Source organism: Podarcis gaigeae (assembly GCF_964106915.1).
Source record: "Podarcis gaigeae genome assembly, chromosome: 5".
Taxonomy (NCBI): domain Eukaryota; kingdom Metazoa; phylum Chordata; class Lepidosauria; order Squamata; family Lacertidae; genus Podarcis; species Podarcis gaigeae.
This window is the reverse complement of record NC_139681.1, coordinates 32,819,533-32,844,983: the sequence shown is the minus strand read 5'-3', so window position 1 is coordinate 32,844,983 and position 25,451 is coordinate 32,819,533. Positions and strand designations below refer to the sequence as shown.

The 25,451-nt window shown below is 44.9% G+C and overlaps 2 protein-coding genes and 2 pseudogenes across 6 annotated transcripts; all 4 read right to left on the bottom strand.

Annotated features, from left to right (window-relative positions):
* Positions 1 to 1,107: 1,107 nt before the first annotated feature.
* TYSND1 (trypsin like peroxisomal matrix peptidase 1) lies at positions 1,108 to 7,853 on the bottom strand. The gene is made up of 4 exons (XM_083740711.1): positions 6,338 to 7,853; positions 5,222 to 5,352; positions 3,569 to 3,754; positions 1,108 to 2,428 (listed from the first exon to the last, which is right to left on the bottom strand). The coding sequence occupies exons 1-4, from the start codon at positions 7,489 to 7,491 to the stop codon at positions 2,211 to 2,213; spliced, it is 1,689 nt and encodes a 562-aa protein (XP_083596837.1). The 5' UTR covers positions 7,492 to 7,853; the 3' UTR covers positions 1,108 to 2,210.
* Positions 7,854 to 8,998: 1,145 nt separating this feature from the next.
* LOC310844500 (E3 ubiquitin-protein ligase TRIM7-like) lies at positions 8,999 to 9,638 on the bottom strand (annotated as a pseudogene). Its single transcript has one exon. The product of its transcript is annotated as an E3 ubiquitin-protein ligase TRIM7-like (transcript).
* Positions 9,639 to 9,768: 130 nt separating this feature from the next.
* On the bottom strand, positions 9,769 to 11,119 carry LOC310844499 (zinc finger protein RFP-like; annotated as a pseudogene). The gene is made up of 2 exons: positions 11,116 to 11,119; positions 9,769 to 10,552 (listed from the first exon to the last, which is right to left on the bottom strand). The product of its transcript is annotated as a zinc finger protein RFP-like (transcript).
* A 1,317-nt stretch (positions 11,120 to 12,436) lies between these two features.
* SAR1A (secretion associated Ras related GTPase 1A) lies at positions 12,437 to 23,567 on the bottom strand. 3 transcript variants are annotated; one of them, XM_083740017.1, is made up of 7 exons: positions 23,312 to 23,567; positions 20,414 to 20,488; positions 19,409 to 19,528; positions 18,723 to 18,788; positions 17,402 to 17,505; positions 16,861 to 16,992; positions 12,437 to 15,095 (listed from the first exon to the last, which is right to left on the bottom strand). In XM_083740017.1, the coding sequence occupies exons 2-7, from the start codon at positions 20,469 to 20,471 to the stop codon at positions 14,979 to 14,981; spliced, it is 597 nt and encodes a 198-aa protein (XP_083596143.1). In that variant the 5' UTR covers positions 20,472 to 20,488; positions 23,312 to 23,567; the 3' UTR covers positions 12,437 to 14,978. The 3 variants fall into 3 exon arrangements, with proteins under 3 accessions (XP_083596143.1, XP_083596145.1, XP_083596144.1); XM_083740019.1 differs by having other exon boundaries at positions 23,382 to 23,419; XM_083740018.1 differs by lacking the exon at positions 23,312 to 23,567 and adding an exon at positions 22,702 to 23,036.
* Between the last annotated feature and the right edge of the window lie 1,884 nt (positions 23,568 to 25,451).

Here is a 25,451-nt window from a genome sequence, read left to right as displayed (position 1 = left end):
AGCGTCCTATGGGACGAAAAATACGGTATACTGTGCAAGCTGTGTTCAGAAAAATAATTATGCAGCACAACTTCCCCTGCCCCTCCAAACAACTGTTTGTTGAGTTTCAGCACTGGAAACTGAATGAACATAACACAGCGCGGAAGGCCTGCTTCTATAAATTGCAATCCTTTTCCTGGCCTTCTCTGAGTTGACAGAGGAATGAAATGAGCTAAGACTGCCCTGCTGGCCTGGTCCATTTCATCCCCAAGGAAGAGGAAAGGGAAAATAGAAGAATGGTTTGAGTCCGTCTTTTGCCGAGAAGTGGAGAGCAGCGTTGCCCTTTACCTTCTCTTTTTAAGAAGCGGACATGAGCACCCACGAGTCCCCTTGAGCACTACATTGGGGGGGGGGGGGCGAGCTACTGTTCTATTATTGCAGCACAATCTCGTGCTGAGAATACAAGCAGGGCTTGCAGAGTTTGTTTTTTGTTTACTTGTCCATGAAAGCACAAGTGGAAAATAAGAGCAGCTCTGATGGATCAGGTCTCTAGTTGAGCACACGGCTCTCACAGGGGCCAAGTAGATGCTTATGGGGAGCCTAAAAAAAGCACCTGAGAGCAACCAGACTTTCTCTCCACCCCCAATTCCTAGCCGCTGGCATTCAGAAGCAACACGGACCCCGTCAGAGAAGGGAGAACACATGCCATCATTGAAAGAGAACTGATCTCCCTGGGCACAGTCAGGGCCTCTAAAAGCCCACCTCTTCTCTGTGGCTAAGCACTGGGCTTGTTGAGAAAAAAGAACCATTATCTATGTTCCTCCTAAATATTCAATTCTGTTACGAATGAACGATCCAGAGAGAACGGGCAAGAGGGAGCAGCTGAAATAAGCTCATTTCGTTTTGCACACAAGAGACAGCGGCAAACAACTTCTGCATAAAAGGTTATTGACTGAAAACTTAAAAAGCAATTTCAGCAAACTGGAATGGGGGGAAAAAACACAGACACTGCTAGAACACAGTCTATCTACATAAGTGTTTGGAACAGTGGCACCACCTGGTGGCAAGCAGGGACACAACAACCAACTAATAAAAGATGTCATATAGCTTCGTATAGAATGCTAGGACTGTAGTTATGTTATTGTTTATTTATATAATCAAAATTCAGGCAGCCTCCAGGAGCTTACAGTAGAAATTTCATCCGTGCATAAAGGCAACAGAGGAAGGAAAGGGAAAGGGTATCAGGGGATACATATAACCAAATGCAAATGTGTACAAAATCTGTGATTCTGTTTGTGTGAGAGAGAGAACATAGGGGGGTTTTTTTTGTGAGAAGTGGCAAGACAGGGAGGGGATACCCCACCACCACCAGATGTTGTCAGGCTAACTCCCATCATCCTTGATCACTGGATCCTTGACATGCTGACTGCGGCTGATGAGAGCTGCAGTCTTAACAACCTCAGGAGAGCCAGAGGTTCCCCTTCCCAGGGGAGCACAGAAGACAACTGCTGAGCGAAGTCTGCAGAAAAGGTGGGTTTAGAAAAAGAACGGGCAGAAGACAGGTGGAAACAGCACACAGAGGTTTGCAGGAGAGAGCCCCCCAGCAAGGAAGAGAAGGCAGAGACGAGCTCAAGAGAAACAGGGGGCGTTTAGATGCTCGAGTGAGATTTGGAGAAGCGAAGGACACAGCGAGGTGCATGATGGGAAACAAGGGCAAAAGGTTCAGCCCTACTGAAATCAGCCAAGGAAAGCTGATTTCAAGCCCACCCATAAGCATGGTTCATTGGCCCAATAATATAGGCCGAAGGGCTGCATGTGGCCCTCAATGCCTTTTGCCGTCCCCTTTGGTTCTCACACTGCCTTCCCAAAGCCAGGTCAGGAGGCACTGGGCTTTGGGAAGGAGGCCTGAGGTCTCTGACAGGTACCTAGAGTTCTCCTTCCTCCTTCCCAAAGCCTAGTTATCGCTTTCCAAGCTTTGGGAAGGAGATGGAAGGGCTCTAGGACTCTGGCGCCTTGTTTAGCCAGCTTTGGGAAGGCAACACGAGGGCCGGAGGGGGGTGTATGTGTGTCAAATTTAGGCCTTTCTCCCCTCACCTGCATGACAAGGCAATGTGTGGCCTACAAGCACTTTTTGCGGCCGACCTTGTCTGAGAAGTTGGACCGCCCTGATCTAGCTATAGCTCAGCCAGGGCATGGATAAACAATGCTTTTCTTCTCTCTTCTGAAGTTCTTCAGAGCTTGCTGAGCGGTCCCTCCACAGGCTCTCTTTGGAGTCTCCACACCACCTGGATCTTGTGACTCACTCTGTCTAGTTCCCGGAAGCCGCACAGGCTTCTGCTATGAAGGTATTCCAAGAGGGCCGGCTGCAGAACGGTGATGGGAATGCTGAAGTTCAGGTGAGGGTACGTCACTCCTATGCTGTTATCCCTTGTGTTGCTGGCAACGATACCTGCCGTTGGGGAAAAAACATTAGGTATTCCCAAACATCTGGAGAACCCAAAATCAAATTGCAAAGAAGTGGCTACTTAAACAAGTATTTGAGCAAGGAAGCGGGTGGAGAGGACCTTGAGGAAATCTTGTGCAACTAGAGTCTGTTATTTAAAAAGGGGATCTCATAATTCAGAGGAATAAAAGAGCTTCATCCTGCAAAGCTCTTGGTTGCAAACATGGTTGCAATCGAGAGATAAAATCACTCCACAACAAACCTGCCTCCGTGATACGGTTGGCAAGAATAAAAACCCATCAAGAGCATTGCTACACACAACCAATTATCAAAGGCTCAGTGCATGTGTGTGAGAAAGTTGTGTAATGTACTTTGGCTTGGCAAAGACAAATGAGGATTATGAATCACGCCATACCCAGGCATGCATCATTGGGATAAAGAACCCAGCTCCTCCTTGCATTTGATTTACATGGCCTTTTCTGTAGCTGGTCCTAGACTCTGGGAAGTCTCTACCACGAGAGACCCATTTGGCCCTGTCCAATTGCCTGGTCTCCACTACCCACAGACATTTCCTTTCGGCAGGCATTCGGCCTATTGAACTGCTGCTTTTAATCTGCCGGGATGTAAAAAGGGTTGTGTGAGCTCACAACAGCCACCTTTCTCTTCCACTTCCTAAAACCCTCTGCAGAGGGTTAGAAGGGGCCCCCTCAACAGTGAGGAGATGCATTGTATGGGGCTGCATGGGAAATTCTCTAAAATTGGGTGGTGGGATTTCGCTCCACCCTCCTCGCCTTGCAGCCACCATGATGTTCCCCCCAAAATCTGCTAGTCCCCCCACACTTCAGAGAAGATTTTGAGGGTGGGTGAGGGCTGTAAGTGGGAAGAGAGGAAGGTTCTGCACTAGGAGAAATCCATCCCATGCACACAGAGACAGTGTTGGAGACCAATGTTGTTTAAATGTTAGCAGCCTTGAACAAGATTTCACCAAGTACTGCTTCCACACTTAACCCAGCTCACTGCACACTAAGGACTAGGAACTTGCTTTCCTCACAGCAGCAAGAATGAGATTACAGGATTCCATCCTTGCACCAATCCCTACGCCTACATATCATGGGAGAGCAAGGAACAAGGAGAAAGAGGCTGTACCTAGGAGTTTCCCACTGTGTGTGGAGAACAGGGCTCCCCCGCTGGAGCCACCATGAACTGCACAGGTTGCCTGAAGCATCACAGGCTCATCTTCTACAGTAATGACTGCTGACAGGATCCCAGATGTTACCGATGGGCCGCAGGCCTGGCCAAAGACGCCAAAACCAACGATACTCACATCTTCTCCTGCATGAAGAGCACAAACCAAAGCAGTGAAAAACTGCACAAAAAGTCCACTTTGTGTATCACAGAGAGATGGCAAAACTCCCAAGTCTCTGCAAGGAAGAAGACCCACAAATCGCCCTTACCACCCAACGGAAGTTGCTGTTTGTGCTTTCCGTTTCCCTGTTTCTTTGCAACGTGGGAAGCAGTTCTGAGATGCACAGTTCCCAGTGGGGAGAAACAAGACAAAATCCTACAAGAACTCTCAACAATAAATCCAGGAGAGCTCAGAAGCAAGCCACAACGGAAGCCAGCAAGACTTGCCATCAACACTTCATCCCCATCTTCCTTGGAGACCATGATCCATGGTGCAACATTATACTAAGTCTCCAATCTCTTTCCAGTGACTTCCTAGACTTCCCAAAACAGGAGATTTGTATTGTAAATAAGAGTTTAATTTAATAATTAATTTAATAAGATTTAATAAAAAAATGAAGTACAGAAAGCAACGGCCCTGCTTGCCACAGGCAACATATTGTATTGATTTTGGTCACATTTAATTCGGACCATGGCTGGGATCTGGGGATGGAATCAAACACTGATTTCAGATCCATGAAGGCCACGAAGAGTTTACCCTGTAGAGGCCTGGTATACTTCTTGGCTAGGAAGGACAGCATTAGACAGTGGTCTGATGTTGAATGGTTCTCGCGAAAGGCTGCCTGGGCTTCAGATAGTATATTATGTTCATTTAGAAAAGTTGTCAGTTTGCTACTGAGGAATCGGGCATACAGCTTCCCAATTATTGAAAGCAGGCTAATTGGCCTATAATTGGAGGGTACCTTTCTTAACGTACTCTTAAAGATTGGGACTACTATAGCATGCAATGATCAGTACCTTTAAGTCTGAACAAAATGCTTGTTTAACCTGGAGGTAGAATGTCTGAATTGTGCATTGTTTTGTAACGATTTGTTGGGTCTATGGACCATAATAAAGATTGATTGATTGATTTTGGTCACTTGAACTGAATCCATCATCTAATCCAACTATTCACAGAATTATAGAATCATAGAATTGTAGAGGGAGGGGACCACGAGGGCCACATAGTCTTAAACCGCTAAAATGTAGGAATCTTTTGCCCACTGTAGGGCTTGAACCCACGACTGTGACATTTGACTGTGACATTAAGAGTCTCGTGCTCTACTGACTGAGCTATACCAGCTGTTGCTGTGTGGGAGGGGGGAGGCACAACGGGGACATATTCACACCCCAAAATGGTTTCAAAGCTTAGACTTTGTACTTGCTCAACAGAGGTTACTCAGGGGAAGGAGTCTAGCAAGATATTTTTTTAATACCACTTTCAATAGAACAGCCCATATCAAAATGATTTAGTAGGCAGAATGTTATAGGGTCTTTGGTTTATTCCCCACAATAAAACCACAACACCCAATGGGCAGTGACCCAAAGGAGATGGGCGGAGTGTCCGGTTCTCACCTTTGTAAAACTCTGATGCCAGGACGGGCTCTGTAGAAGTGGGCAGGTCATCTTCTAATTCTACCAGTGCTACATCATAGGGAGAAGAGTCCTTGGTAGCAAACACCACTTTCCCTTTAGCTACAGAACTCCTAGGAGCAAACAGAAGGAAGCGTTAAGGAGACAGCAGATACAGATACTTGCAATAAGCCAGGATTTTTGGCATTGCTCAACTGGCCTAACTATTAAGATGATGAAATCCTTTGGGAAACTCTCTTAAACAAGCACTGTCAGCATAAATGAGAGCCACACCACTATGTTTTTCATGATGTTCTGTGAAGTGTGTTAGAAACAAGTCTCACTGAGTTATCCACATTTGGGTTGATCTGCACATTCAGAAATAGTCAACATACCCAGTGGCAAACATACATTTCCCACAACATGGACAATCCTGACTCCCCAGAGTGCATATACAGTGGTACCTCGGGTTACAGACACTTCAGGTTACAGACCCCGCTAACCCAGAAATATTACCTCGGGTTAAGAACTTTGCTTCAGGATGAGAACATAAATCGGGCAGCGGCAGCGGCAGACCCCATTAGCTAAAGTAGTGCTTCAGTTTGTGAACAGTTTCAGGTTAAGAATAGACCTCCAGAATGAATTAAGTTCTTAACCCGAGGCACCACTCTCCTTGGAAGATGCACACTGCTGCAAATATGACCTAGCCATGTATGAAAGCATCGGAGTTATGGGCACACGACGAGTGCCCCACGTGGCTCTGTAAAAATATGAAGCGAACAGAATTCCTTTTTAAAGGAAGTGTCCACTATATTGACACTCAAGTTTACTATCTCTTTCCAATTCACAGGTGATGGTTTCTCAATTTCTAATATAGTGCACTGAATGGGGATTCTAGGTGCTGTGTGATTTGCTTCTCTACAAGATCAATATCTGACAAATACCCAGACTGCTCACCCCTGTGGCTCAAGCCCACTAAGAAACCCAGGTCTACCCTGTTGACTGAGCAGCGCAGGTTTGAATGCTCAAGTGTCAAATCTTGCAGAGTCTAGAAGATGCAGCAAAACAAACAGAACTTGACCTCAGCATCTCTCAATACAGGTGAGAATCCAAACATACTTTCCGTGGCTGGGCTGCAACCTAACGCAGACACTTGTTGCGCCGTTGGCCACGTGTCGACAGGTCAACACCAGTCTTGAGTTCAGGATCACACCAGATCCCCAGGTGAGGCCCCGTTCCACCAAAACCACAGCAGCCAGCATTTGCTGATGTGGTCCGTCTCTGGCCACCGTCTTTCCGTGAGACTTGGCCACAAGTTCCAAGGGGTTCAGCCACGTTTTCAGAGCCTGGTGAGGCCCAGACAGGGCGCTCCGGATGCAATGTAGAATACTGTTGACGGCACAAACCAGAGTTAGACCAACCCATTCGCTGGATTTCCAGCAAAGCGGAGCTACGATTATCCCGACCAAGTGAAAGCCAGTTTCTGATAGCGCATAGACGCCGCCCCCTTCGGTGCCGGGCAAGCAGCGAGCGTCGGTCAGGATTAGGGCGTTGCTTTCTCCAGATGTGTTGCTCACGATCCCTTTGCTGAGGGTGTTCATGAAGATGTCCGGGCAGAAGGAGCCAAACGGGGAGCCACAGGCGAAGACTGGGTCTCCCTTCCTCAGCGTTTCGGCCGCCACGCAGCTCACCCCACCCACACCATGGGAATCGCCATCCAAGACCCTCAGCAGGGCAAACCAGGGCAGGGAACGTGCCTCGTCTTCCGGGGCGCTGGATTCCTCTTCAACCTCCAGCTCTGTGCCAAAACGCCACTGTTCGGTGGAGTTGAAGAGTTTGGAGAAAGCATCCTGGAAGGGCACACAGGGCAGCATCATGATGAGTTTGGCCTTGTGGCAGCGAAGGCCGCTGGGTGTCTCGTGCCAATTTGAAAGCGGGTTGAATCTCAAGGCTGGGGTGTTTCCCACCAGATCTCCGCCTAGCCAGTTCCTATTGGGAGCTTTAAGACTGCATTCTGCTGGCCTAAGCACTTGGATCTGGATGTCCGGGGGGAAGCTATCAGGGAGCAGAAATCGACTCTGGGCCCAGGCTTGGTGCTCGGCTGGCAGGAGGAAAGGAGAGAAGACGGACCCATGGCAGAGGACAATGGCCGGGTCCGGCGTCAAAAGGACGCCGCTGCCACTCCAGGGTCCTTGGGGCACAGATCCGCGCGCGTGAGAAACACGGACGACACAGCCAGCTTTCTCTGCTATCAACCGCAGAGCCTCGGCCATTGCGGGGAGGAAGAACGCGTTTCCTTAGCAGCACCGGGAGAGAAATCCACTCGGCATGGTGCAAGAAGTAAGAGCAGCTTAGGAGGGGGATCAGAGTCCTGCAGAGGGAGGGCGAAGCTTCGAAGTTGTGCAAGAGAACTCGGGCGAAGGAGGCACGTGGGGACTGCCCCGGGATGATCCCCACACACCCCTGGGATCTGTTCGCTTAGCTGGAAAGAGCAGGTGCAAAACTCACGGAGATCCCCGTCTCCTGTGCGCCCTGCGTAAACAGAACTCTGCCCGGCGCAGCTCGAGGGGGCAAAGTCCTAAGGTTTCGAAAGCGCGCGAGTCAGCGGCCGCAGCCGGAATCAGAACGGAGCCGAGCGAGCAAGGTCAGGTGTGGGAAAGATCCAGCTACTATTGGCTGCTCTGCCCGGGCAAGCGAGCTGCGGTTGGCTGCAGCGGCTCGTGCTGCGGACGTCCTCCGCGATTGGCTGCTTGCGGCTCAGCAGGAAGATTTCCTGGCAGGATCGGGAGCTGGTTGGTTGGTTGGTTTGCCTGCTCAAGAGCGGGGGCGGGGCTAGGGAAGAGCCTCCCAAGTAAAGCGAAGCTCGCCGCGGCTCAAAGCCAGGATTTCGTAGGATTGTGGAGTTGGGTGGGATCCCTAGGGGTCATCTAGTCCAACCCCCTGCAACGCAGGAATTTTTTACTCAGGAGTGAAAAAAGCACATATTTTTGCCATGCCCTTACAGCCTTCTTGTTCCTTGTGTCACAAATGGGTTAAGTCAAGGGGGAGGGAGATTTAACTGGCTGCCTTTGATCTCTTACGGGAGAGGCTGGATGGCAGCCTATCACGGCTGCATCAGTGAGGTTGCTGCCTTGCAGAGGGCTGGACTAGAAGACCCTCAGAGGTTCCTCCCTTCCAACTCTGCGATTCTGCCATCATCCCACAGGTGGTGCAAGTAGACTTAAACTACTCTTGAATTTGTTGAAAATAAATTACATTTATAATCATACGCAGGTTTATTTAATTTTTTTTCTAAATCAACTACCTTTGTGATTTTTGACTTTGCCCACAAAACTGCATAGAACAGTACTATTTATCTCCATAACAGTACTATTTCTCCATAAATGTATATTCTCCATAAATTTTTAATGGTTTAGTTAAGCATGCTATCATTGAGTAAACGTTTGTCTTTTCATAGAAGTGCAGAGTTGGAAGGGACCCTGAGGATCATCTAGTCCAACCCCCTGCAATGCAGGAATATGCAGCTGCCCCATATGGGGTTCGAACCAGCAACCTTAGCATTAGCACCACGCTCTAACCAACTGAGCTATCCAGCCATCAGATTTAGATTCTTTCTACCCCTTTAATTTTACAGAAAACAGGCTATAGTACCATTGTACTGATAATGTTTAAAGTAGCACAACAGTAGTAACAATATGTTAAAGGTTAAATAGAAAATTATCAGTTTCAGAGTCAGACCCATAAGTAGTAGCAGTTGCCAGGACATCACCATTTTTGCCTCTACATAGCTTCAGGCATTATTGAAATATCGCAATGTTTATTTTGATGTTGAAAAGCAGGTATTGCCCAGCCCGAGGTCATGGCCCAGGCCATGATTCCCTCCTCAGGGGCAATATTCAGCAGTCCTTTCCTCTTCACAAATTCTCTGGCCACACCTGCAGCCCAGGAAGTTCCCTTGCTCACATCCACTGTCGACTGATGCTTCCCTGATGTTAATCCTTGAGAACCAAGCACACAGTGGGTGGGTTTGAATCTACCAGTGCTGTAGGACAGCTCCCCGTGCAACAGCTTTTTGACTGTCAAACACAATAAATCGAGTGCGAGCTGTTGCGGGGTCCAGCATCACATTCTCATTTAGGTATCCACTTTTGTTCAGTCAAAGTCTCTCTCAACTTCCTTAGTTCACCTTGCAGCGATGCACTCTCTCTTTGGAGAATTCCTGATGCACTGCACTGAGCTCTGAAGAACTGGGTGGAGCCGGAAACTGAAATTTGCCCCTAATGCACCTGTTATTTCCAATATCCTGCAGCAGCCCAGCTAGAAACTCCTGACACTTCGGCTCCAGCTCATTGATTAGGGTGCTGATAGGGGAAATCTCAAAAGCGATGCGGGTGGCGCTGTGGGTTAAAGCACAGAGCCTAGGACTTGCCAATCAGAAGGTCGGCGGTTCGAATCCCCATGACGGGGTGAGCCCCCCTTGCTAGGTCCCTGCTCCTGCCAACCTAGCAGTTCAAAAGCACATCAAAGTGCAAGTAGATAAATACGTACCGCTCCAGCGGGAAGGTAAATGGCATTTCCGTGTGCTGCTCTGGTTCGCCAGAAGTGGCTTAGTCATGCTGGCCACATGACCCGGAAGCTGTATGCCGGCCAGTAAAGTGAGATGAGTGCCGCAATCCCAGAGTCGGCCATGACTGGACCTAATGGTCAGGGGTCCCTTTACCTTTACCTAGGGGAAATCTCAGAAAATTAAGCCACATGGCTCTTCTTCCTCCTTCCCAATCCAGCTGGGTTAACAGTTGTTTTTCTTTCTCAAGAAATTGGTGGAGCTTCTCCAATTCCAACACAAGCTTTTGCTTCTCAGCTTCTGTTTTTGCCAGAAGATCCTAGCTTGGCTTCCCTACATCTAATTTAAATGACAAAATCTTGCAAACAGTGATGTATTTTCTCCTGGTGAACTGATGTATTTTCTCCTGGTGAACTCTCTATAGGAATCATGCTGTGATCTTTATGCACCCTGGACCTGTTGCAAACCACGCAGATGGATGTTTGATCGTTTTTCGCAGAGCTTCAGGGGTTCCTGGTTTCTCTTGCACAGCTTTTGTTCTCCTTTGCTTGCCGCATGTTGCACTGCATGGCCAACTCTTTGATATTACACAGGTGCCTGATGGGCTGGAGGTTCTGCCAGGGAAAGCACTTTCTGCAATGCAGGCAGGCAGAACACATTTGCACTAGGCCTTTCGCAGCGCTGGGCAATGCGGTCCCAGCAGAAATTGCGCCCGCAGTCTATGGCCATCATTGGGTTCTGAAAACAATGCAGGCAGATGGAGCAGGTGGCTTCTCATTTCAGGTGTTCATGTTTATTTTACTTCAGAGGCTCATGCAGTGTCTTGAGAGAGGGGGAGATAGCTCAGTCATAGAGCGCGAGGCTCTTAATCTCGGGGTTGTGGGTTCAAGCCCCACTTTGGGTTAAAAATTCCTGCATTGCAGGGGGTTGGACTAGATGAGCTTTGTGGTCCCTTCCACTTCTATGAGTCTATGAAATATAGACATTAGCTGCGGAGGTACTCTGAATCCACTCCCCATTTTAGGAAGAACTTGCTTTAGAGGCTTTAAGTCGAAAAGACTGTGTTTTATGTTTCCTCCCTGCATGCCTGTCAAACTGTTTTTACTCACCTCCCATAAATTCTCCTCCCCATCTCCTTTCATACTTGTATTTTTATCCCCTGCCTTGAAACTGTCACATCTCCCTGCCATTATTTAGTTCAGTTGCTAATTGTCTTATTAAAAATTATTTTATCTCTCTATACGTAATTCCTTTCAATGCCTCTGCTGAACCCTTTTTTTTGCAGAGAAGGGAGATCTCTCTGCCTCCTGACTTCTCTGACTCCATTACTCACCCATGCTGGCAGCCGGTCCAGCTGCAAAATTACAGCCCAGCCAGGCTGTTGCTAGGCAACACTGGCTTGCGCCAAGCATGTGCACAACTTTCCTTATCCCTTGCATTGCCTAGCCTTGGCTGAAAAAAACAATCAATTTCCTAATTTAAAAAAAATGCAAGATGCCACACTACTACTAGGAAATTAGAGCAGTAGATTCTATTCAAGATTCGCATAAACATGTCCTTTCTTGCATTTCCTCTTGCTCTTAGATATGCATGCTTTCAAGCAGCAGAGCAGGTTGGGTAATCTGTGTGCCATATCTGCCACAACAGAATTTAAGGAGCTGCTTGAGGTTGCAAAACGTTACGGCAGTCTCTTTACCCATCAAGTTAGTTAAGGTTGGGGCAGGGAGATTCTTGTGCCGGCCTTCCCCCAATATGGCCTGGGAGACAATGCAAAACTTTTAAAGAAATGCACAGAATGAGATGGTCGCAAGGATCCTACTCAAATAACATGTATGCGATGAAGACAATGGCCTATTTAGACAGGTGATTAACTCTTTTCCTTGCTTTTTTACTAGGGGCTGTGCTCCTGCTTGCTCTCCCCCCCCCCCATGCAACTGCCAAGCTCTCTTTTCACCTTCCCTGCCATTTCCAGGCATCCTCCCCTCTCTTGTGCAACCCACACCCAGTACACAAAACAACTGGCACCGTCACCTCCAGATCTTCCTCCCTCCCTCAGCTGCAGCTACTAAGCACTTTTTTCACCTTCCACCCAGTTATGAATGAATGTACATCTAAGCAAAAGCTGCAATAAAGAATACTTTTTTTTTGCATTATCTTAAATAGAATCTACTTTAATTTTCATTTTTATTCAAATGGCCACTTAAGTAATAGCAACTAGCTGAAATATACAAACAGAAACTGTACCAGTCATACGCTTGTTCAGGCTCTACTTCTGTTAACTTCTGAATCGAGCTTTAACCTGTTAACGAATTTTCGATCTTGTTCTTTTTAAGCAACTCCACATGCAGAAAGGGCTTCCTCTTCCTTTATAGGTTTTCTTCTGAACCAACCAACTAACCTAAACATGCTTCAGAGCTTCACATGCCAGAAAATATATTATTAACTCCCTCAGTTACGTAACTGAACATATTTGATGGCTATATGTGACATACTTTCTACTACCTTCAAGTCACACTTTTTAAAAAATTAAAACCATTCATCTAAAATGCCATTATAGATCAGGAACTGTACACCTTTTATCACTAGTTTATTTTGTGAGCATATGAACTTCTAATGTATTAGGATTATGGCCAGACTCAGTCCACTAAGTGTGATGGGTTGTTCTTGGGGTTTTTTTTATTAAAAAAACTTTATTAAAATGTTTTGGATACAGACAAACCTTCTCTGCAAACATGTTTCATGTTTCCAGAAATGGGAAGTTAAAACATTTTGCTAACAGAATGACATGTTCTCTCGCCTTCCAATCTGTAATCCAGTTTCTAAAGTATATATTAAACTTTATATCCATACATTGCAAGGAGTTAAGACTTGTCTAATGACAATACATGGCAAGGCGGAGGGGGGAAAGGTCAGAGCTATTCACAAGTACTTTCTCCAGTGGTTGAGACACCACCTTCATAGAAAACTATGCCTCTACTGGGCACAAATTCTATAGCTCTGTTCACTGGGGTCTTCCCTTTAAGCATGGAACTGGAGTATGTCACTTCTGGTAAGGGGTTACCAGGTCGCATATTGTTTCAAGAACAATTCCATTAGCATTCCTTGAATGTAACATCCAACAGGAGAACTCTAGGTGGTCAATACTGGAGATTCAAATAATGTAGTAACCGATCGGTTAAAGTCAAGTGTGTTTGCATGACCACTGTAGTTTGACGTGGTTCTCTACACCTCCTTGGCCACACAGTCATAGGCACGGTGGCCTGGGGAGATATTTACAGATTGAAGAGCTTCTGTAAAATCAAAAGGCTTCACAGAGACAAGATTAAAAGAGAAATCAATGACGATGCTATATGCAGCCATTTTTGGTGAAGACACTGCAAACAGGTCAAGAATTACAAGTATTCTATAAATGGAAAGAGAGACTTATTGATCCTGATCAGACTTCTAGTTATGCTTTTCAGGAATAGTTTACTGTCACACACTTCTTTCTAATGATGGTTCAGCTTAAACTACCCTGGGAGTCAGATGCATCAACCGGTGCAATTTAAGTGTACCATGTTAGGAATACATTCTGTTCCTCTTGCTGGCAGAGAAATTGTAAATTTTCCTGTCTTTACAGCTGCATTACATGCTTCAGTGGAATCCATTAAGTGTTTGGGTAAATAGCAACACATTTTGACATGCCCAAGCGCTGAGTGAATGTGGCAAAACTCAGAAGTTTTTTTAAAAAAACAAAAAACGATTTTCACACCACCAGCACAAGAAACTGGAACTTCAAACTATTAATGGTTATGTTAAGGACTTATTTCCCTTTCAAAGATTTTGATGCGGAGACAAAAGGTGCTAGATCACAGGAACTAACAATCAAGTTAACCTAAAGTCCTAGCAACAGAGTGCACCTTTCAGCAGAAAAAGTGCCTATGGCACAAAAACAAGAGTTCTTCTGGTGTTTTGCCATTTTTCATTTCATCTTCTGTAACAAAATTTAGCACACAAGTCACCTCAAGAGTTTTCAGACTCTGAGCCACCAATCTCTTGCATCTATCAGTGAAATACACTGCCAGCGAGCACTAAAATAATTTCAGCTAAAGCCCCATCATACTCCTTTAAAGGAGACTGATGTCTACTTGTGGTTTCTTTAAAATGGAAAATGAAGATGTCTAGGCAAGTAATGAAATTTCAAACACAAGCTCTGTTGAATATAAAAGAAACAGGGTTAGTTTACATTAACAGCATTATGATATGCATTTGGTGGAAAAATTTAATGCTACAGTAACCCCACAAAATAAACTCATGATTTCTACTGCATTCTTTTTCCAGCAGTTGCCTGCAATGTAGAACAAACCATATCACAAGCCTGAGACAACTGTTCCACTGCTGCTGCAGAGAAGGGGGATAAGAAGACTGCCGACAAAGGAAGTGGTGGTAACTTTAAGAGGTGGGCTAAGGTGATTAACCGCATTTCAGACTCCTATGCATAATGACATGGAAAGCTAGAACAAGTGTGTTTGCATGTGCGTTCCATTTCCCTCCCCAACTAAAACCCCTGTAAATTAAAGAAAACAAATCATTGCACAAGTCAGTCCCAATAGCACCATCTTCATGATCAAACAGTGTGACAGCACAACCATCTTACAGGGCAACTGAGCCCATCTTTCTGTTCACTAAGGATTATTAATATCATGATAGCTGGTTCAGTAATTTGGGATCTCTCTACCTAAATAACATTTAAATAGATTAATAAAAACCCTATCGAATTCTGGCCCAAACAAGATGAATGCTAACTTAAGAAATCTAAAGGGACACCGTTTACATTAAACACTTTCTTTAAAAAATAGAATTGCTTTTTCCAAAGTCAATTGGCCACAGTGGTGAGACAGGTTCTCTTTTCCAGCCATTAAGAGCGCTGTGTGCAGTTTTGCGTTCCAACTCACCAGCCCCATTGTAACTGAAAGCCATGGTTTCCATGGGAAACAATGGCAACTGGAAGTGACAACAACCTGCACCAGTGTGTAGAATGTTATCTCCCAGACAAAGGGAAAAGAATTGTGTCACCACTGTGATATTGGGTAAGTGAAGACAGGAGTCTCTCGGTCATTGCCAGTATGCGGTTGGAGAGCCTTCCATGTTCTAATAGAAAAGTCCATAAGGAAGCTGTGAACAGGATCAGTCCAGGAGTAGATTTCTCTCCAAGTATCAGTCAATATACTGCGATAGCCAACGAAAACCTTCACCGTAGCCTTGCCTCTTCAGTACACTGCACATGAACACTTCCATGGGACGTGTGTTCAAGTCCTTCTGTGGCACATTCCCCTAGAGTCAAACAAGAATTCATTCACAGAGACTCAGTTGCGGAATTCTTAAAACAGTAAAAGAGTTACGCATGGCTTCAAACACAAACAAAACTTTCTTAAAAATTAGGGGTAGGGAACTTCTCAGCTGCAGGCCAATCATGGTGCACTGGGGTTTAAATTTGGCCTGCAATGCCATTTTTTAAAAACACACCCACCTGCCAGTCAACTGACAAAGATCACCTGATGGGCAACGTTTGATTCTATGTCGGTTGTGTGCACAAGTTCCCCTGCTGGGAACTGATGTGTACAGCCAAATCAGCAGGATTTAACTCACCCTCATCAGTTGGTGAGTAAGGTAAATTCCTCCCCAGTTTGGCATGTAGTCTGGTGCAGCCAAAACTCAGTGTAGGGCTGTCTGAAACCCCTTTTGCAAACAGCTGAGCTATTTTTAATTGTAAGCATTTTAAATTGTAAATTTCACAAGTATATTAAATTGTATTTTTGACTGAAACATAGTATGCAGTACACAAATGCAAGAAACAAAAATAAAATTTGCAGTATACCCATAGAGGTCAGGCAAGCATGAACATATGCAACACATTTTAAAATCTCAGTATATCTATCAGCCAGCAATGTTCTTTTGTTTTTTATGTACAGTCTATGTAAAAATAAATGGAACCCAACTGGACAACAAAAATGGCAATGTTAAGAAATCGCTGTATGCAAAATTCAATCTCCTAAGGCATTACTATTGACCTGAATGTTGCTATTCTCCAATAAAGGAACTTCAAATGGAGACTCAAGCAGGAAATGGTTAAATCGGAGAAGCTTGATTTGATTTGTTTAGGCTTTAAATCTAGATAATGCATGCCCTTTAGTAGGCATTCATTAACACAACGACTTAAGGCTTTCTATGTTATTAGTAATGATTGCTGTTGTGAATGATCTTGTATATATTTATGCTTTACTAGATTTGTCACACTAGATTTGTCCTTGCCCACTTTTTACAATTCTCTCTCTACACCCACGCATATATGTATCCTCCAACTGAAGGTAACATTTCATGCATCTGATGAAGGAGACCAGGAAAGCTTATGACACAATAAATCTATTAGTCTTTAAAGTGTCAGGCGATTTTGTTGTTCATTTCTTTTTGGGGAAGCCAGGGGTTCACATACTATACAAGATTGGTCATTTCTAATTGTACATAAGAGAAAGAATTCCAAAAAGGAGCAAATATACCAAATAAAGCTATTCTACAGAAGTGAGCTCTTGCAGTTCTCCTTGACCAATTTTACTTTTATTATAGCTTTGACTAAAACTAGCCTTTTACTTAACAAATTGCCTGGTAGCCATTGGTGACCAGGAATTACATGGTGAGCAAGTGGGCTGGTGGAGAGGGAGGGATCTCTTGTTTTCCTCTTCTGCTAGAGTTCTTTGTTTCTGCACTGGCTGAGGAAGAAAGGCAGTCAGCCTGTTTGGCAGAAGGCAGTTTTCCCCACTAGTCTTTTAAGAAGTTTCTCCTCTTCCTGGGCTAGCACAGAAACACAGACTACTAACCTCTTTAGTAGGCTAGTAAAACTACTAATATTTGCATCACACACAGATGTACTGTGTGTGCCTGTTATCTGTCCTTTTCCAGTATTTTAAAAGCCATTAGAACTTCAGATTTCAAGACTTGGATCTTGAAATACCACTCTACTGAGAGAGCTTTTAAAAGGATATCAGTCTTGCAATACAGTATATCTATTTTCTTATTTTTATGACCAGCTTTGACGTCTTACCTTTCCTGTGGTCTGCCCGTAAAGCCCAAAAATCTCTCGCAGCTTTTCCTCACTTATAGCTTCTGGTCTGTCAATTTTGTTACCCAAGATAAGAATTGGCACATTTGATATTGTTTCATCAGTCATTAGTGCCTATTAGGAAAAAGAGAATTACATGTGCGTCATAAAATATCTGCAGCAATGATTCTCAATAAATCCCAAACAGTTTCTTGTCTATTATCATACATAAAATCTTTGCACTACTGTACAAAGTGAGTCATCACAGTAGTTGCACTTGACGTACAGTGAAGTCCTACAGAAGTTTATTGAAAAGTATGTTCAGGCCTAAAACTGTTTCTAGAACTTAGATGCTTTAACTACTACTGCCTTGTTTTCATTCCCCACTTTATATTTATTAGATTTTTCTCATTATGACACCTCTTCTCTTTCACACAGTCTTAAGATCCAATTCTTAAGGTGACAGAACGGAAGAGAGATTCTATACAGGCTCCAACTGGCTGTGTGAAACGGGGGGGGGGGGGGGGGGGGAGAAGCTACATACATTAAGCTCCACTTTGGACTCCAAAAGACGTGCATGATCTGCGCAGTCCACTAAAAAGACAATCCCATTAATCGCTGGTAGATAATTCTTCCAAACACGCCGAGCTAAAAGGGAAAGAAAAACATTTTTATAAAGATAACACAGCCACCAGCTGCAATACCCAAGAAGGGCAGAATTTTGGTCACGAGTGTTTCTCGACACATTTTCAAATTCCAGCTTGCCATTATAATCAAACTCAACAACGTCACTAGTAGCTGCTGCATGTGCTTATCTTTTTCCCTGCAGTGCAGGGATGGACTAGATAACCCTTGGGGTGCCTTAATTTCTTTATTTCTATGGCAAGCGCTCACTTCACACCTATGCTCAGTAATTTAAAAAGTATACATTATGTGAACTAGCTTCAAAATTTCAGTACTTCCACATTTTCAGGGCCATTTCTTGAGGCCAACTTGTTCTGTTTTAAAAACTAAGCTACATTTTATCTCCATGTGGTTGTTTCTGCAAGAGAGCTGTTTCCGTAAGGAGGATTAGAATGGCTATTAGCCACAATAACTATGTTCCACCTCCTCTACTGGAGGCAGTCTCCCTGTGGATACTAGCTGCTAGGAATCACAAGTGGGGAGAGTGCACTCAGGTCCCGTTTGCAAGCATCCTGAGGAATCTAGTTAGCATGTGTGAGCACAGGATGCTGGATTAGATGGGCTTTTGGACTGACTTAACTGCGAGCTTCTTTTCATGGTGGATGTTGCTATAACATCAAGTATTACGATATCCCCAAAGCAAACAAAAATTGTATTTTTATAAAAAAATGTACAGACTTGGCTTGTATAAAAATGTGTTGTTTCAAACTCCCCCCACAAAGGGAGGTGTGGAGTAAAGACCCAAAGGTTTATTTTGGATGTGTGGGGGTGGTGAAAGGGCACTCTGCGTATCAGGTTCTCTTTGAGAACAGGGGTTGTCACATCATTCAAGATCATGCAAGTGTGGAGCAAAGAGGGGAAAGTATGGTTTGAAGAGAAAAACATGGCAACAAGAGGTCCACAAACTCTAGCTTGTGATCCAAAATTCATCTAACAATAAACCGACAGCGAGGAAAAAACAACAACATAAATTGATGGGTTGCCATGCCAATGAAATTTGGACTTTGGCGGGGGGGGGGGGAGGAGGAGTCACCATACCAAAAAGGTTGAGAACCATGATGGCATCATCATGACCAGCTAATTAAAACTCCCAGTTAATAATTTGCTACGTCAAAATAACCAACACCAAGACAGAAACACGTATCAATCGCAAGTCACATGATGGGAAATGTTGCTTTTACCTTGTTCATGGCCACCGAGATCAAAAGTTGTGAAAGTCATTCCTGCAATTGTCAGTTCTTCTGATGCTGCAGCAAAGAAGGAAAATATTTTATGAACTCCGGTACTGGTTGGTTGTACTGTTTCTCTCACATATAAAAATGCCTGCATCTAAGAGAAGCCATTCAGGACAAACCAGACTTTAAAAGCATAGATGGCTAACCTGCTGCCGTCCAGATGCAGTCCAATGACAACAGCATCAGTTCTCACCATTCCAAGCCATTAGCTGTTTGTGGCTGAGGAGCTGGACTCTAGCAATGGCTGAAGGGCTAAGAACCTAGCCTTAAAGCAACACCTAAGTCTAAAATTACTTCTTAAACTTTCAAATTCTTCAAATGACATGGAATTGTTCTTAATTCTAGCTTATAAAAATTTACCAGGTATAATGTGCATTTAATGACACAGTTCCCTATAATCTCTTATTAGTTTTTTATAAAAATTATTAGGTATTAGGCTTATAAGCTTTACTTTTCAAGGCAATGAGAACTGCTATTATACAACTTTTTTTAAACATACATGCCATGCTCTAAATCAGGCATGGCCAAACTTGGCCATGCCTGCTCTAAGTAGTCTAGTAACATACAGTAGCATTTTTTTTTAAAAAAATGACCTTAATAATTAACACCACCCAAAGCTATGTAAAGCTTACTTGGATGCAGGGTAGGCACATGTTGACCCAACCTGTCGTCCTTAAGCATGTGCAGAAGAGTGGTTTTGCCTGCATTATCCAAACCCAAGAAAACTAACTTTCCGGACTTCTTGTATAATCCTGCAGAACAGAAAAGCAGCATGTAAAAAGCAGCATGTTAAAAAAATGGAATAAGATCACTGGATCAAAGCTGTATAATTAGAATAAACGGATTTTGAAAACTGTATGTTGAATATCCATGCTACCTTGGGCACATTAACAGATGCTTTTCTACAGAAAATTGCCAGTGCTACTAGTGGATGAAGGGAGCATTTGTGGAAGGGCTGAGCTTTCTAACTTGTACAGTATTGAAATTAAGACAGACTACTACCTCTTAGGTACTATACAAAGTAGAAGTCTTCTGTTTTCATTGAGTTTTGCCGCTTGCCCCTCTTACACAGGTTTTTGTGCCCTTTAGTCTCCTAGAATTGTAAGCTATGATGTCTCCACCCTTTCCTTGTAACTGTACAATTACTTCTATAGAGACTCCAATAAATTTGGTGAAGTTAGCCAAGAGGGAAAAGGGGAGAATGATCATAGCTCAGTACAACATGTGCTTTAAATACGGAAGATCTCAAATTCAATCCTTGGCATCTCCTGGTGGGGATAGGACATTTTCCTTTCTTAAAATCTGAAGAGCTGCAGCCTATCCACTAGAGATGGAACTGCAAAGTAGCAGAGGAGGGTTAGGGGAGTGTGTAGAATTTTGGCACTGTACAGGGTGCTGCTGAAATTTGAGACCCACTGTAGGTAGCCAGTTTTAAGAAATAAAAAATTAGCAAGGTCTCTAGGGCAAATGAGTAAAATGACACATTCAGAATTAGAAAAGTCAGAGGGGTGAAAATGGCATCAGATAATGTGCCACCACCTCTCAGTTCCTAGTAGCAGATTGTGTGAAAATCAGCAGTTCAGATGTTAACACTAAGCCCAAGAGAACTGTTCATAGGTGAACATTTGAAGCCTTACCTAGAAACTGCAGAACACTGCTGAAGCCATTGTAGATCCATTCAAATATGAATGACATTGTGGGAAATCAATTGCCTGGGAGAAAAATAAAAGCAATTGTTTGTGAATTTTGGCTATATACCTGAACATTTCAGCTATCATAATTTCCTATGAACTAGAAAGTTGCCATTTAAGAGGGACCAGCAGAAAAACAAAACTGAGTGGTAGCTATGAAGATAGCAGGAACAAATCAACACTTCCTCCCTCAAGCAGGGAATATAAGCTAAACAGTTTGCACAATGGTTCCTATGTTTTCAACTGACTCTCTGTACCAGCATATTTGATATGCATAGCAGGTTACTCTAACCCCATATGAAGTCAAGTTCTATTCTTAGTAGAAATGTTACGAGGTGTCTTCCCGAAGCTCCAAATATATATTACTTCTTATGCAAGACTTTGAGTGACAACCCCACAAATCACAAAAAGAAAAGATAGAAGAGAAATTAAATTGATTTCTCTTGGTTGGGAGTCTTTCATTTGAGGTTTATGCACCAAAACAAGTCTTTAGGGGCCTTTGTAAAGGGCTAACGAGTGCCCCAACTACCATATAGCTGAGGATCCCCTGCCTTGTCACTGCATATGGTGAACACAAATAAAGGTTCTCCTTCTGCAGCTAGTGTGTTTAGGGAACACTCAAGCAAGGTACATAAGCCACTGGCATCCATTTCTCTCAGGATACAATGGAAGAATGCATGGATACACATTCATCTTAACTGAGGGTGGGGAAAGTTGTTCCTTGTTTCAGTATGGACCACAGCAGGTGAAACATGCCCCACAAAACACACAATAATACTCATTATGCTCAGAAATGTTCTTACAAAAAGTACCCATGGATACCAATATTAAGGCCGTTTAATTGGTGCTCAGACCACATCTTCTTCGGTTCATCTAATTCCGAATGGATAACTTTTAAACTTCTAATGTATTTATAAATTCAAAAGCATGGAATCCAAATGTTACAACAAAACTGCTGTTTGAATTACAAGAGGGAGTGGAATGCAAAGCAAAGGCTACAGGGCACACAATTTGGCTAAAATTGGGAGAGGTTAGGGTGGGGACATTTTCCTCATAAATTTGAACACCAAACAAGTTACCCACCAACTTTTCTGTCTAAAGTCTAGCATTACCAGATAATAATCCTTCCTTATTTCAACACAGCTACGCAAATAGGATACCATGAATTCCAAGCTTAATCAGTCAGTGCTCAGCCCCATAAGCAGACTGATGCCAAGAAAAGGTTCTGAAGTCTGAACCAGTTGACATTCCTGCATTGCAGGGGACTGGCCTAGATGACCCTTGGGTTCCCTTCCAACTTCTGTGATTCTGACAACAAAACTATTGTCAGCACTTACAGAGTGCATTTGCCGTTACTACTAATAAACTAAATGAACTTCCATGACTTCTAGGATAGAGGGCATGAATTCCAGAAAGACTTATGGCTCAAAACATTTTGGTTATTTTAAAAGTTAGCTGTCAAACTATTCAGTTACTGGGGGGGGGGAGTATTTTTAACATAAATTTACAAAGGTTTCACCAGGGTTTCCCATACCTGTGTCTCCAGCAGTTTTTGGACTACCAACTCCCATCATCCCTGACCACTGGTCCTGCCAGCTAGGGATGATGGGAGTTGTAGTCCAAAAACTGCTGGTGACCCACGTTTGGGAAACCCTGGGTTACAGTACACTCCCAAGAAGAGAACAGCACCACTCGCTCCTTCATCAAAGCTCACATAAAATCCAAATGCCAAGTCTGGGTTGCCTTCTTTTACCCCTACCCCTTGTGACTAACCAGATTACATAATAACCAGAAACCCAACAGGTGAACAGAATTCACTTGCCACGAATTGGGAGCCTCCCATATATTTCTTTAAGGAACGAAAGTGCCTATGAGCGAAGGGATAAAGGTGGCAATCCTACAGAGAGCAAGCTGCCTTAGGGCGAAGCCAAAACCAAGGATGAGTAGCGGGTGGGCGGAATATACTGCTAGCAGTTCTAGCTATTCAAACCAACTATAACCTTACAACGCAAGTCAGCAACTAGTTGGAGGACAACCAGGGTGGCAAGCCAAAGACCCATGCCTCTCCCTCCCACCAAAAAATGCACAGATGTCACCCTCAGATTGCCATTTTTTGTGTGGGCGGGGGAGAGAGGTCACTACTCCACTGTTTCGGCACTCGCGCTTTCCAGCCCCGATTTTACAACACCGGTTTAGCATTACAACACCATTATTAGTATTAATACCCCACCTACCCTTTTTGTTTTTGAGGAGGGGAAGGATGGAAGTGAGAAAGGTGGGCTGTCAGCAGCTGAGCCTTGGGGACTTCGGGGACGCCAAAAATAAATAAACTAAAGGAGAACGACGGAGAGAGTTGAGGAGGAAGGAGTTGAGGAGAGAAAGAGAAAAAAAAGAAAGACAGCAAGGAGAGGGAGGCAATCCCGGCAAGCCACGTAAGAGAAGGAAAAGGCTCTCTAGCTAAGGCCGAGTGAGAGAGAAAGAGAGAGGAACACTGAGCCGGTCCCGAGAGGTCAATGGACAGACGGAGAGAGACACAGGCACAAACATACATCCATTATATTATAATTATATAATATATAATATAATGTATAATAAATATAATATGAAATATAATTATATATTATCCGGGGGAGAGAGAGAGAGAGAAAAGAGCGGCTCCCTCCGGCTTCGGCCTCCTCAGACCACTCCTCCCCGCCCCCACCTCGCCTGCGTGTCACTTGCTCGCTCCCCTCCCTCCCTCCCTCCGTCTCGGCCGCCCGCCCGCCCAGGCCCAACGACCATCCCGCGCCGCAGTCCCCGCGTTCCCCCGCGGCCTCCCTTCGCCCAGCGGCGCCTCCCTGTTACCGGACTGGGCGGCGGCAGCAGCAGCCTCGACCAACGACGGCGGCAAGCGGCTCCGACGGCTCCCCCTCACCCCTCCGCTCTCGCTCCTCAGCCGCCAGCGACACGCCGGAACTACGTAGCATCTCCTCCCTTCTCAGCGGCAGAGGCTACTTCCGGTGAGGGGGAAATGGGGCGGAGCTGGAGCGGAAGGCGGAGACGCCGCCGCCGCGCTGGCCCTGCGCGCTACGTGTCCTGCCAGAGACGCAGTGACGTCAAGAGTGGAGGCTCCGCCCACCGGGCGTGCAAGGCTACGAATCCGAGAATGGCAGCGTTCGAAGGGATCCCCGCGGTCATCTAGCCCAGCCCCTGCAATGCAGGAAACTCCACATCCCGTCCAATGTCTGGGGGCGGCGGCGGGGAAATAACAGCCCATCCAATATGAAACCATACCGGGCTTTGCTAGTTGGGATAGCTCAGTTGGTAGAACATGAGTCGCTTAATCTTACGAGACGTGGGTTCAAGTTTTATGTCGGGCAAAAAATTCCAGTATTGCAGGGGTTGGACTAGATGACCCCGGGGGTCCCTTCCAACTCTATGATTCTATAATTCAGTTTGGCTGTCTATGAGAACGTGAAGGAGGTCTCTGCAGCTCAGTCACCCTTCCATTACGGCATGCTGCTCTTGCGGTCACCGCGCAGGTGGGAGCAGGGCATGAGCGCAGGAGCTGTGTTGCCCACTTGCGATCTCCACCCCAGCAGTGGGTGTTTCCGAAGCTGGACGCAGCCACTGTGGCTAGTGACCACTGACCAGGCTTATCCTCAGGGAGTTTTAAGCCTGTTTTAAAGCCTTCCCACTTGGTGGCCATCGGTACCTCTTGCAGTAGCGGATTGCTTGATTTATGTGCTGTGTGAAGAATTTCTGTTGTTTCCCTCAATCTTCCAATCTTGGAAGGCTGTGGATTCTCCATGAGAAAACCCAATATTCGATTAGAAAATAAAGATCTGAAGCTTTCTCTCTCTTTTTTGGCCTGGTCGATTATCTAGCATCCATCCATTCGCTTTTTGCAATGATCCTGCACTGTGCGTCTCAAGGCCTCAGTTACAGATAGCGTCTCAAGGCCTCAAGTTACAGATAGTGAGTGTATCTGAAGAAGTGTGCATGCACACGAAAGCTCATACCAAGAACTAACTTAGTTGGTCTTTAAGGTGCTACTGGAAGAAATTTTTTTGTTTTCTCAAGGCCTCGCCAGCCTTCACATACACAGCAAATGCTGTTCTTTCACGTTCACTATCAAGTTCTACTCAAAACTGGATCTTTAACAGTACCAGGGCTTGGCCACACTTTTGCTTGTCTGAAGCCTAGAAAGCATGAGTCCAAGCAGTTTTGCCTTTGCCCTGCAGCTCCCCCCTCCCCAGCCCAGGAAAATCTGCTCTTTAGTACTAAATTGGGACAAATGGCAACCTGCAGAAAACCCAATTGCCATCTGCTCTGATTCAGCACTAAACTAGGTTTTCAACCATGAGAAAAATGGTGGGACAAGATTTGGATGAGCTCTCACTCAACATTTGCTTAGGCAGAGGGCCTTCTTGGTAGTGGTGCCCACCCTGTGGGAGGCCCTCCCATCATATGTTAAGGAGATGAGTAATTATATAACATTTGGGAAAGATCTGAAGGCAGCCCAGTATAGGGAAGCTTTTGAAGGCTTTACTATGTTTTTATATATGCTGGAAGTCACCCAAAGTGGCTGGAGCAACCCAGTCAGATGGGTGGGGTATTTTGAACTGCATTTCCCAGTTTAATGCCCCTTCACCCACTTTTGAGAGATCGTTTGGAGTGCCTCACAACTCACCCCAACTCTAGGTCATTTATGAATTAGTGGAAAGTGAGAGCACCTTATAACAATCCTGGAGGGGTGTCAACTTTCTACATCCCTCTGTGGGAAGAAATGCCCATTTATTCCTACTCTGTTCCCATTCCTCAACCAGTTACTGATCTGCAAGAAAACACGGCTGTGGTGTCTTTCTCTCCCATCTCCACTGAGCTTGCCCTACACCACTATTTACTTTTCTTCAGCCAGTTTAAGTCCTGCTTACGTACGTTGTGTGTGTCAGGGGTGGGGAGAGGGGCAAAACAGGTTACGCTACATAACAACTCCATTTCC

What these genes read in the sequence shown, in the direction of transcription:
- TYSND1 (XM_083740711.1), bottom strand. Translation starts at nt 7,491, where the DNA reads ATGGCCGAGGCTCTGCGGTTGATAGCAGAGAAAGCTGGCTGTGTCGTC. An exon ending in TTGCAGCCCAGCCACGGAAA is followed by an intron (nt 5,353 to 6,337) that starts GTATGTTTGGAT and finishes GTTTGCTCCTAG; the next exon opens with GAGTTCTGTAGCTAAAGGGA. An exon ending in ACACAGTGGGAAACTCCTAG is followed by an intron (nt 2,429 to 3,568) that starts GTACAGCCTCTT and finishes CCCCAACGGCAG; the next exon opens with GTATCGTTGCCAGCAACACA.
- SAR1A (XM_083740017.1), bottom strand. Translation starts at nt 20,471, where the DNA reads ATGTCATTCATATTTGAATGGATCTACAATGGCTTCAGCAGTGTTCTG. An exon ending in CAGTGTTCTGCAGTTTCTAG is followed by an intron (nt 19,529 to 20,413) that starts GTAAGGCTTCAA and finishes TCTGTTCTGCAG; the next exon opens with GATTATACAAGAAGTCCGGA. An exon ending in TGTGCCTACCCTGCATCCAA is followed by an intron (nt 18,789 to 19,408) that starts GTAAGCTTTACA and finishes TCTTTGCTGCAG; the next exon opens with CATCAGAAGAACTGACAATT.